The 12,555-nt window shown below is 46.8% G+C and overlaps 1 protein-coding gene across 1 annotated transcript in view; it reads right to left on the reverse strand.

The window, feature by feature from the left end:
* Nucleotides 1–1,271: 1,271 nt before the first annotated feature.
* Cdc6 (cell division cycle 6) overlaps nt 1,272–12,555 on the reverse strand; it is a 14,070-nt gene continuing 2,786 nt past the window's right edge. The window contains exons 3-12 of the mRNA XM_028755134.1: nt 12,186–12,467; nt 11,877–12,076; nt 11,228–11,403; nt 10,335–10,441; nt 8,735–8,874; nt 7,409–7,509; nt 6,015–6,079; nt 3,417–3,619; nt 2,336–2,476; nt 1,272–2,068 (exon numbers count right to left, since the gene is read on the reverse strand). Of these exons, the coding sequence (XP_028610967.1) occupies nt 1,979–2,068; nt 2,336–2,476; nt 3,417–3,619; nt 6,015–6,079; nt 7,409–7,509; nt 8,735–8,874; nt 10,335–10,441; nt 11,228–11,403; nt 11,877–12,076; nt 12,186–12,467 (1,505 nt within the window). The 3' untranslated portion in view covers nt 1,272–1,978. The remainder of the gene's footprint in view (nt 2,069–2,335; nt 2,477–3,416; nt 3,620–6,014; nt 6,080–7,408; nt 7,510–8,734; nt 8,875–10,334; nt 10,442–11,227; nt 11,404–11,876; nt 12,077–12,185; nt 12,468–12,555) is intronic.

The following is a 12,555-nucleotide window of genomic DNA, read 5'->3' on the forward strand; positions in this document are numbered from 1 at the left end:
ACAACGGAGGCGGGGAGGCCGCTCCTTTTTGGGCAGGATCCTACTATGGACACAGAACAGACAGCAGCTGCCCACAGTGTGGAAACAAACTGTAAAGCAGTCACGTCTCTTAAGGCCGCAGCATCCAATAAAATGTGATTTAAATCAAGCCTCACATCTGTTCTCAATCCCACTTGGTCTCTGCTTCCCATCAGTCTTCAACAATCTTTACAATTATGCTCGTTAACCCTTACAGTCCCATCCACTCTCCAAACTCCTCGGGAGAGGACTGCCTTCCCTGCTTGTACATTGCCCGGAGGGGAATGAGTATTCCAGTAAAGCTGTGAGCGAGCGCTTGACATCCAAACTCCTATCTACAGACTTCTGCAGTGGGCAGTGTGCATTTCAGAGGCCTCACTACCCTCCTCTCCCATCCCACCTGCTGTGCTTCAGATCACTTTACAAAGGATACAGTGGGCAGGCTGAATGAAACAGTGGCCAACAGATCTCCTGTACCCATATCAAATTCCCAAACTCAGGGCCGGATCAGACAACGGGACACCAGCCTCGCCTGGAGAAGAGCAAAGGCTGGGACCAGTCATACCACACACGGTTTGCTCCCAAGCACTCACTCACCTTCCCTCAAAACCACGCTTGCCTGGTCCACACTTTCAAAGTGGTGTTATAATGGTGCCCTCTGGTGTCCCTGTCACAAACTGCCACTTAACGCCACAGGAAATGAAACACAGAAATCTTAGTAACCATATAGATGAGCTTATCTAGGGAGCCTAGGAAAACGGGTTCAGATGAAAATCCATCCTGACCTGCATCCCACCGAAACAATGGCCCCATTCGAGGGAAGCCAACAGTGTGGGAAAGTGTGAGAAGGTATTTCCACTTGTTTGTTATTTTTAATTATTTTGTTGTTGCTTCTGGAGTCTCTGTAGACCAGGCTGTCCTGGAACATGTCTGGAACAGAGACTCGCCTGCCTCTGTTACCTGAGGGCTGGGATTAAAGGCGTGCAGCGCCAAGGCCTGGCGAGAAGGTATTTTCGTATTAACCTGGAAAACTTAAGCTACCATGGAGTGTGGCTGGTTAAAAAGACCACAGACGCAGGCCCATGAAATGGCTCGAAAGACAGGCGCTTGCCGCCAAGTTTGATGGGGCGAGTTCAGTCACCGCGGTCCACACTGTAGAAAGTAAACAACTGCTGCAGCTTGACCCCAAAACGAACATGGAGGCACCTATGTGCCCGAAAACCCACAGACAACAAATGCAACCCAGACAAATGGAACTTGAAAATAAATATATTCACAGTGCGTAGTTACACCCTCCGTATCACCCCACACTGGTGGGGAGCACTGGAGAATCATCATCTGTCTTTAAAAAGTCCAGAGCAGCAGCACCTGTCACATGAGTGGAGCATCCTCTGAACAAAATGTCCTTTATATTTCCACGTAGGCTTGTGTATTTTTTTCTGGATCATTCCACTTCCTCCTTCTAAACCTCAAAGTTCTTTACAAAATATATCCTTTGTAGATAGAGGTAATACATATACAATTCTTCAACACAAGTCTGTATATACTTGCAGGTACCGTGGCTAGGAACGTGAAAGGGGAAAGTACTGAAATTGCTTAAAAAGGGGTCATTGGTTTTATTTTTACAGAGTCTAATGTAGTCTAGGCCACCCCAAACTCATTATGTAGCAAAGGATGGCCTTGAACTCCTGACTCTATTTCCCAAGTGCTGGGATCACAGGCATACTCCACCATACCCAGCTACTCAGTCATTTTTACGGGTAAAAACAATGAGAGCCAAAGATATTAGCTAGTGCTAACACTCATGAATCCATACGCTAAAATTTACTGGTGCGGAATCAAAAAGGCTGTAACTGTTTCCACAACCCTTACTAAAATGAAGACTCCCCGGGCTGCCAAATGCCAGCGGGACACCTGCAGTGAGTGAGTAGAGACATTCTGCGGTAAGTGAGAGAGACATTCAGGGCAGGCCAGCAGCGAGGATGTTCCCAAGGAAAGCTTTGCCTTTCAGGACATGCTCTACTTCCTTTTCTTCAATCTTCAGAGATACCTGCAAAGAGAAAAGGGCTTTCCGTGATGAAGAGCATATGCAGGCATGCGCCCACAGGCACACAGTTACACCCCCATCACATCCCACTCTCCTCAGACCGGCAGGCTAACTGCAGCCATCCTCAATGGCCCGAATCACATCCTAAGCCCTAGCTGGCAGAAAATCAAACTCTTCACTACTCTCTTCCAATCTTGACTCTGGCAAAGAACATGCTCCCAAGACAGGACAGTTAAAGGCAGGGACACACAAGAAAGCCCTTGCTTGTACCTTGGTGAGGCGACTCTCCTTATTCTTCTTTAATCCCACAATGCCCCTGGACTCTAGGAGTCCTGAAAGGGACAAACACTCAGACTGGTCTACAGCTGCCACCTGCTGTTTGCGACAGACGCTACTGTAGGCTTCATATAACTGGGAGGAAATGAGGGAGAACAAGTGTCACTTAAAAGCCACATCTCATAATCTTACAGATTGAAAAACAAAAATAGGCCCAGAAACAGTGTCTCAAGTCATCTGACTACCCTACCTCCTCCTTTTCACTGAACCCTCAAATAGCCAACAGACCTTCTGTACCCCAACACATTATGATTATCCTTTAAAAGATTTTGTGTGTGTTTTGCCGGCATGTACTTATGTATGTGCACCATGTTCATGCCTGATGCCCGTGGAGAGCAGAAGAGTTGGCCAATCCCCTGGAACCAAAGTTACGGATGGTTGTGAGTCACATGTGGGTGTTGGGAATGGTACCCGGGTCTTCTGCAAGAGCAGCAATTGCTATCGACTGCAGAGTCACCTTACTCTAATGTAGAACTCAGGAACAGGGCTTTACGTAAGTTCGGTGGGATATGCGGAAATGAAGGCAAAGATGGGTTCTATGCAGCACTGGCTGGCAACCATCCTGGCTCTGCCTCCTAGACACCAGGGTTACAAGGATTGTACCACTCTACCCGGTTAATGGTTAACTCAGTTTTAAAATTTTGGGGTAGGGGGCTAAAGGTGGTGAGACATGATCTTTCTTTCTATACAGCCCTGGCTATCCTGGAACTGGCCTGGAGTTCGCAGAGATCCACCTGCCTCTGCCTCCGAGTTTTGTTATTAAAGGCACTGCCACTGCCTGGCCTTAACTCGTTTTTGAGACAATGCCTTGGTTGGCCTAGAACTTACTACGTAGACCGGGCTGGGTCAAATGTGCAAAAGCTCCAGATGCCTCTGCCTCCTAAAGGCAGTGATACTAACACTCATTCTTCCTGATAATGGCCCATTTTTAATTCCCTCGGCCTGGAGATGACAGGTCTTTTGGACAGTAGCTGTGGTGAAGCCTCAGCTCCATCTGCTGAGACTTGAAGCTTACCTTCCCCAAGGTGACCTCTTTGATTTTCAGCTGCCTGGTCAAGAGCAGCAAAGAGCAAACCAAGATCTTCTGCTGGAGAGGAAGGGAATCCTGTGTGTTTTCTTGGCTCAAAGTCACCCTGTTCCCATCAACTCCCGAAATGACTTGGGATATGTGAGCAAGACCAACACGCTTGGGAACCGGTGACTCGCAGGGTGATTTACCTGTGAAGTAAGCAAGGGAGCTTCAATTCCTTCCTTCCTTCCTTCCTTCCTTCCTTCCTTCCTTCCTTCCTTCCTTCCTCTCCAAGTCAGGGTTTCTCTTTGGGTAGCTGTCCTCAAACTCTGTCCTCTGCTGTCTGCCTCTGCCTCCTGAGTGCAAGGATTAAAGGTGCACACTACCACCATCTGGCACTTTATTCAGTTTCTAAAATATCGCTTGTGTATGTGTGCCCACCCAACGGCACAGCAGAGATTGTTTCTGGGGTGGAAGATGAAGGGAAAGACAGTTCCAGAAGGCAGGCTTGCCTTTTCTCTGGAAATAACGATCCATTTACCTTGTCCTTTAGGATGTAGTTTAATGTTGAAAAGACAACTAATTTACCCTCCTGTATAAGCAAGAACCCAGACAGATGCCAACAAGCATAGCTACCAGCTTCAAACATTGGCTGGGCATGAAGCCTGGTGCTAGAGCACTTGCTTGTGCAAAGCCCCTCAGTTGATCCTCAGCCTAAAACTCTGAAGCAAAGACGACTGCCTGATAGTTACGAAAGGAAAAGGAACAGTTGGAAAAATTATCTACTGTTTTAATGAGATATGAGTCAAATGGGTGGATAAGCATGGCCAGTAAAGTCAGACCCGCCTTAGGCCCCACGCCCCAGATGGCTTTCCCAAATGACCTCTGAGGTTCATTCACGTGTCCAAACTATTCTGCAAGACACTTAAGAAAATGTCGTGGGCTAGCCTAGCACATAGTACCCTCCCCAGAGCTGGAGGCTGGGAACAGTGGTGAACACACACGGGCCTGTGGCCCCACTGTCTGGAGAAGCACAGCTGTGAGAGGCAGGGTTTGCTCTCTGACAGCCTCTGCCTGCAGTTACTTCCTGAGGCCAGCTGCACTTGCCCCACAACAATCTGTTTCTATTGCTTTACCACAAGCAGAAAGCTGCAGAGGGCTAATAGAGAAACCAGAGCTCACAGATCAAGTAGCACAAGCTCCACATTGAAAGGAACCTGGAAGCCTATCCTTATCCCCTACACAAGGGCAAAGCCCCTTCTAGAACAATCCCAGTACGACACCTATCCCATTTTTCTGGTTTTCATGGTTTAAGAGTCGCCTGCACTAGCCTTGAACTTGTAGTGACCACACCGAGAGCTGGGATCACAGGTATGGCCCACCATCCTTGACACCTAGCCAACTTTCTGTTGCCTATCTTCAGTGCCGGGGAACCTAGCTATTTCTATGCATTAGGAAATTCCTTATAGGGCTGGAGAGATGGCTCAGTGGTTAAAAGCACTGACTGATCTTCCAGAGGTCCTGAGTTCAATTCCCAGCAACCACATGGTGGCTCACAACCATCTATAATGGGATAATGGGATCTGATGTCCTCTTCTGGTTTGTGTCTTTAGACAACTACAGTGCACTTGTATAAATAAAAGAAAAATTTTAAAGAGAAAATTCCTCAGAGAAACCCTGTCTTGAAAACAAACAAACAAACAAAACCCCGAAAATTCCTTATATTTAGTTGAAGTCACTGTCTCTATAGCTTTCTATATAGCTAGGCCACTGAAACTAGTCCCACACACATATCAGAGGTCAAAAGACAGAAAATAGGTTACATTCATAATCTACACCAGGAACCTTTAGCAGCATGTGCCAGTGCTGACACCAGGGCCTCTGACAAGCCTATGTGTTACTGCTAGGGAAGGGCGCCTGGAAGGACAAGCTAACCCAAAGACAGAGCGGACAATTTCCGTCTACATATTGGTATACACGACCTACTCACTGCCCAAGCACTAATTTAGGTTACTTTTTGAAGCCTTTTAAACTGTTTCTTCTAGTAAATTCTGATGAAAAAGAGAAAGCTTCTATCTTGAACTCCCAACCAGAAGGAAGGAGCAAGTCATATCTCCCTGTTAGTATACGGTCCACAACCGAGTGACATCTGCCAGTGAAGAAGAGAGAGAGCAGCCTTGTCTGTGACAGCCACGGGGTCTTGGTGCTCTCCTCGCAGACTGCCCTGAGATGAGCGCCTCATCTGCTTCATCACTGCGCCTTCTTTCTCCTCTCCCTTTTACCTACCGGCCATTACCTTCTCCTACAGAAGACATACCCAGAGAGAAGGTAGTTCAACCTTGCAACCTCATTTTCATTCCCAGAGCCTTGGAAGAAACCTTAATCCTCGAGCCCCACCATCTATGAAGACCCCTGGGGACTCACTTCCAGTACCACAAAGACCAGCACTGGCAGACTGAAATGAATTAGATGAAGCCACATCCCACTCCCCTCTTGGATCTGCTGCGTGAAGGGAGATTTAGCTGTGTCTGCTCATCTTTCCTTCTCCTCAGCAAGGTAAGTCTCCATTTAGAAAGGTTGACAGGAAGCAGGTAAGCTACTCACATTCAGAGAGTGGCTTGAGGATTGTCTGGCTCCTGACATCAGACTCCACAATTTCAATAGCTCGTCTATTAAATAAATAAATAAACAAAAATCCTAAAATTAATTTAGTATGGACCATACCAAGCTACCACACCCCAAAGCAGGCACATTAACTAAAAATACATTTTAAAAATTTAAGGTCCCTTACAAGTTTGGTGCCCAGCACCCTCAACAGGTGGCTCGCTTAACCACCTTAACTCCAGCTTCGGGGGATTTGGTGCCCCCTTCTGGCCATCACAGGCACACACACATATAATATACACAGTCACAGCACACACACACACACACACACACACACACACACACACACAGAGGCCAGTTTACATTCAGTTATCCAGGGAGACCCTGGCTGAAAATCAACTGGGTTATGCTGTAGCCTAAGGGAGACTTATCTGACTTTAAAATAAAAACGCCAGAAATTCCAGAAATATTACTACTCTTGTTTTTACAGATGTCAAGTAGGCTGTCATACACTGAGCCAGTAACATTCTAGATGAGGAAAGATGTCCTGGGTAGACGGGGTACACGGTGTGGGGGCTGGACAGCACTCCCCCACAGCAGACCCCAAAGAAGAGTCCTCAGATATAGGACATATGTTGGCTAATCTTGCTGGCCTGCATGGCCATTACTCATAGCTGTCGTCTTTACTCAAGTTCAGTTGCTGACTAGGGCAAACTTTCTGTCTAGATCATGCCATCTGCAATGGGAAGAGCTTCCTCTCCCACTGTTCTTTCTAAAGTGCTTTGCCCACAGGAGGCCACGGGCAGACCTGGATCTTCTGTAAGGCAATAGGGGAAGTTGGACCAGCGGGCCAGCACAGCAAGGATCACTTTAATGGACCTAGTGCCCCTACTGAGAGGAAGAACTTTCATCAGCCAGCACAGAGGCTTTCCCCAGCAGGAGGGGCCAGGGGACAGAAGAGAGAAAGAGGTCTAGGGTAGGACTTGGGGGGGACCACCAACTGGAAGGAGGAAGGGTTGCCTACAAAAGCAAAGGAAAAAAGAAAGTCTAAAGGCAAAGATGGTTCAGGTCCATAAATAAACCTGCTTGAGACCAGCGAATGGAAAAGCAAACTGGAGTCTTTTTTAATACAAATGTAATTAACCAATCTATAATCACCACGGGGAGTGCCGGCTGCGTCTCATTTGTTTCTCCCTCTGTAGGTAATGGACTGATAATGTCTGAGACATTAACACGGTGGAAACCCAGAGCTCCCCACTGAGAAACAAGTCCTCTGTTCTGAGCACGGAAAGAGGCAGAGTGGAGCCCCTTAAGTCACATTCATCTGAGCGACACCAGATCACTGACAACGTTTCCTCTTTTTTAATAAAACAGTCAACAGCACCATAACTCACCTGCAAACATCCAGCGCTTTACGGATGTCCCCCGAAACAGCAGACACTTTGCGGGCACAGAACTGGATTGCAGCACTGTCCAGAACTTGGTCTCTTGACACCTTCAGACAAGACCCAGAGGACATTTGAGTCAGGCTTAGTAACACAGGCCTGAAATCCTAACTACCAGACTACAGCAGGAAGATCTAAAGTCAAGTTAACACAGCAAGACTCTGTCTCAAATAAACATACAGTAAATATAAATGCAAAATAAACGGATCTCAGCATACAACTTACTAGCCCAAGAGGCCTTGTGCATCCCAGTACTGGTAATAAATAAATAAAGTTCCTCTCAGCAACTGAGATTCTAATCATATAAATATTCTCACAGACTAAATAATTTTGTGAGTGGGAGTGTATGTTCATGGCTCTGAGTTTAACACTCAGGACTGCAAAGGTCTAAATCCAACTGGCCTCCTTTCTAGTTCTAAGGGACATATTGCACGTATTTAAGAATTTTATAGAAATGTGGTGCCGGGCGTTGGTGGCGCACGCCTTTAATCCCAGCACTTGGGAGGCAGAGGCAGGCGGATTTCTGAGTTCGAGGCCAGCCTGGTCTACAGAGTGAGTTCCAGGACAGCCAGGGCTACACAGAGAAACCCTGTCTCGAAAAACCAAAAAAAAAAAAAAAAAAAAAAAAAAAAAAAAAAAAAAAAAAAAAAAGAAATGTGGTGCAGAGGTTCGTAAATGGCTTAAAAAAGCAATTGGATCTACAATTTTCTATAGACCCTCTTTTTTGGTTTTGTTTGAGACAGGCTTAACATGAGCCCTGGCTGGCCTCCAACCCAGTCATCTGCCAGTTTCCCAAGTGCAGGGACTAAAGACACCACTAGTAGGCGCAGCTCATAGGCCCTGCTTTTCAAAATTTATCACACTTGTTTATTTTTGTTTGGAGGAAGGTGGAGTAGGACATGCATGCCACAGCTGTGGAGGTCAGAGGACAACTTCTGGGTTCCCTCTACCAGGTGGGTCTCAGGAACCAAACTCGGGTTATCAGAACTGGCGACCAGTACCTTTACCTGTGGAGCTACCACACTGGCCCGTGCCCCACTTTTTAAAAGGAAGCATTTGAACCCTCTAATTCCCACTCTTATTACAACAGCGAAGCGCCAATAAACGAAACCGCACGCAGAAATTCACATAAAAATGCTTTCACTCATTATGGTCCACAGGATCTGGCCACACCATTAATAAAGCAATCAAACTGAAATACTTTAAACCTATCGTTAGCTTTCCATTACAGAGATTATCCCTGCCACAGAATTTGGCACAGCAGTTGGTACTCACCTGATTAAGTCTATCCTGCAAGATTGCAGCTATCTGATTCCTGGTATAAGGCGGGAAGTTCAGTAACTGTGGCTTACAGTTTTCTCTAGCTTCAAGTCTTGGCAGAATTCTGTCCGTGAGATCCAGGGTATTAGCAATACCTGAGAAGACAAGTAACACTTAGCACCAACAGTAAAATCATCCTAAAAGGAAATTAAGCCCCCTAAGATTCCCAGGCTTAACCCAGCATCTCAACTGTTGCTTCCACTTGCTCCCTACCCCACGCTAAGGTAAGATGGACCTACTAGGTGAGACATAGTGCTTAGGTGGGTATAGTGAAGCACAGTCATAATCCCAACACTGCAAGACTGAGACTGGAGGATCATGGATTTGAGGCTACCCTGAACAAGGGACCTTGTCTTCAGGAAGAAGGGTGTGAGAAAAGGGGGTGGGCAGTCAGATTTCTGTTGAATTCCAGGCTAGCCAGGGCTGCAGTGAGACTCTGCCTCAAAAACAAACTTATTTAGCCTGGCATGCTTTGATCACAGCTCTCGGAAGGCAGGTGGATCTGAGTTCAAGGCCAGCCTGGTCTACAGAGCTAGTTCTAGGACAGCCAGGGCTACACAGGGAGACCCTGACTTGAAAACCAAAACACCCAAAAGCAAATATATCGGCATTTGTGCACGCTAAGCACACACTCTATCAGCAACTCACACCCCTCACTGCCTATGTCACTTGGCATGACTGTGTGTGTTGTATGTACACACTTCGTGTGTATATGCACTTCTGTGAGCGTAGGCGGGACCCAAGTTGGTGTCAGATGCTCTCCCTTAGGGTCCTGTACCTTAGTTTTTGAGACGGGGCCTCTCATGCGTATGCACCCAGCACCTTGCCCAGGGAGCCACCTCTCCAAGAGCAACCCCTATTTTGTAGTAGTAGCAGTAACAGTGCTACTAGTGCTACTACCGTAAGGATCTTGCTTGCTATGACACCCCAAATCATCATCTTCCTCTTTCATCCCCCCAAACAGCTGTGACCACAGGAGGACACTGTGGTGTCTGGCTTCTTTGTCATTTTTTATTCAGACCCAACACAAATCAATGTTCTGTTAAGTTACTACCATAGTAATTTTCTTATTTTGCTAAGACAGAAAGCTGGCTTATGATATTTCTATAACTTCAGTTTAGGGGACGAGATGCCCTCTTCTGGCCTCCACGGGTCTCAGGGATGCAAGCAGTGCAGAGCTGCATGCAAACAGACCAACTATGCACATAAACTCACAAACCCGAGAGGTCACTCACTGACGCACACAGGGGAATCTCACGGCTCAGTGGACTAAGCACTGGCTATGCAGGCATGAGGAGCTGGCTTCAGAGCTCAGAAGCCACGACAAAAGCCAGCGAGGCAGGGGTGAGATCCTCAGGACAAGCTGGCCAGCTAGACTAAGGGACTCAGTGAGCTCCAGGTCCAGCAAAAGACTCCGCCTCAGTAAATAAAAATGAAGACCTAGGATGTCAACCTCTGGCCTCTACACACACACGTGTGCACCAACATACTTCACATACATAATAAGTTGAACAGATTTTTAAACAAAGTTTCACATTAGCAGCTGAGCACTAACCAATGAGCACCAATCGGGAGTTGCTTAGCCACGGCCACTCAAACAGTGTGTATAATACATCCTGCCCTTTGCTGTCCAGCTGATCCAGCTCATCCAACACCAACACACTACATAAAAAGAGAAATAATTAGTTCCAGTCACGTTCTCAATCTCCCAAGGTTGGACCTGAGCTTAGGTTGCTTGCCTTAGGTTGGTAGGGCAACAGCCCTCTCACTAACAGGTATCATCCAATTGTTTTCAAGGAACTAGCTTAAAAACAGTTACATTTTAAACTAGGTCTGGCAGTGACAATGCATAACGCATGCCGATCTCTGTGAGTTTAAGGCCAGCCTGGTCTACAGTGCTAGCTCCAGGACAACCAAGGATGGACAAAGAAAGCCCCGTTTCCAAAAACAAAGCAAAACAAACAAAAATAAAAACATCCCAAGTAGGGCAGTGGTGGCGCACGCCTTTAATCCCAGTGCTTGGGAGGCAGAGGGAGGCGGATTTGAGTTCAAGGCCAGCCTGGTCTACAGAGTGAGTTCCAGGACAGCCAGGGCTACACAGAGAAACCCTGTCTTGAGGAAAACAAAACAAAACAAAACCCAAAACCAAAACAATAACAAAAAACAAACAAAAAGAAATGAAACAACAAAACCCCCAAGACAACAACAAAACAGTTAAAACGTAAAGTCAATAATCAGAAAGCATAGGGACTGGAGGTGTGACTCAGTGTAACCCAGAACCCTGGATTTGAGCCCTAGAACCATCAATAGGTAAGTTAGAATATTCTGAAAATTAAAAAGTGTATCATCTTTCCTTTCTTCATATGTACCCATGTCACAGAGCAAAGTTCTCCCCCTGGGTAACATCTTACAGATGCTCACAGCATCGGGCAGCAGAGAAACACTCACATCATGGGGCCCTTCTCGGCCGTCAGGTGCTTCTCCAGCTTTCTCGTCAAGTCCTTCCCAGCTGGTCTGCAGAGCTCCTCCCGACCAAGCTCCTGAGCAATGACTGGGAACACAGCCTGGGCACTCCTCAGGGACATGCAATTCAGCAGGATAGTTTTAAAGCCTTTTATTTCCTTCTAGGTTATAAAAAAAAAAAAAAAAAGCAAACATGGGAGTTAGGTCATCTTCAGACAACAATTTCCTTAAACCTGACCATATCTCAGAGCAAACAGGATACAAGAGCGAAGCTCTACTTTCTTTGGAAAGATTTATACCCTGAAATAACAAAATTTCTTACTTTCAGGAAGCGTTCAATCTTCTAACCATCAACTCTTAACCCTTAAGAGTCAACTGTGGGAGCTGGAGAGGTGGATCAGTGGTGGCTGCTCTTCCAAAGGACTCTGGGTTCAATTCCCAGCACCCATATTGTAGCACACAACTGTCTAACTCTAGCTCCAGGGAAGTCAACATCCTCACAAACCTACATGCAAGCAAAACACCAATGCGTGTACACGCGCACACACGCACACACACACACACGCACACACAAATAGATATATTGTTTCAACAAAAGTATCTATAATATCTATAATTCAGATTCTTGGTGTACCTTGAAGTCTTGCAGAATCCGGCTTAAACAGGCAGTTTTTCCAGTCCCAGGAGCGCCAGAAAGGTAGAGACTCCCAGCTTTTTTCCCACAGATGTGCTCCTTCAGAAACTCCCTGATGACACCCATCTCCTGTTCTCTGGCAGGCAGCCGATCCGGGACAGCTGTATTCAGGACAAGCTTTGCTTGCTGATAGCAAGTGCCTGTGTCAAACATAAAAGGATAATTAAGATATAGCCAAAGGTGACTGGGTTTCACTCAGACCCCCCAGCACAGTTCCTGATGTGGCTCCGCTACCACGTTAGGACGCACCTTCCTGCTTGAACAGTCTGATACTCGCAGACTCCTTCTCCGGTGGACATGGCTGCTCAGGATGTGTTTCGCTCTCTTGACTTCTTTGAGCGGAGGAAAGGATCTGGTGTTGGTGACCCCTGTCTTGTTCTTTTTGGGTGGAAGCCTTACCTATCAGCTCATCATCGAATACTAGTCTGCACCCCTTCCGTGTATGTGAGCGAGGGGGGCCGTTTTCTTTCTTGCCCAGCTTTGGCGGGGAACAGGGAGATAAACGAGGAGTGTTGCACAGGTTGTCATCGCCTGAAACAGGAGGCACAACATGCTCACTCACAGCCAAGCTGCCGGCCACCTAAAACACCGCCTGCAGAACACCGGCCACCTAAAACAC

This window comes from Grammomys surdaster, unplaced genomic scaffold (genome assembly GCF_004785775.1).
Source record: "Grammomys surdaster isolate TR1022 unplaced genomic scaffold, NIH_TR_1.0 126048, whole genome shotgun sequence".
Taxonomy (NCBI): Eukaryota; Metazoa; Chordata; class Mammalia; order Rodentia; family Muridae; genus Grammomys; species Grammomys surdaster.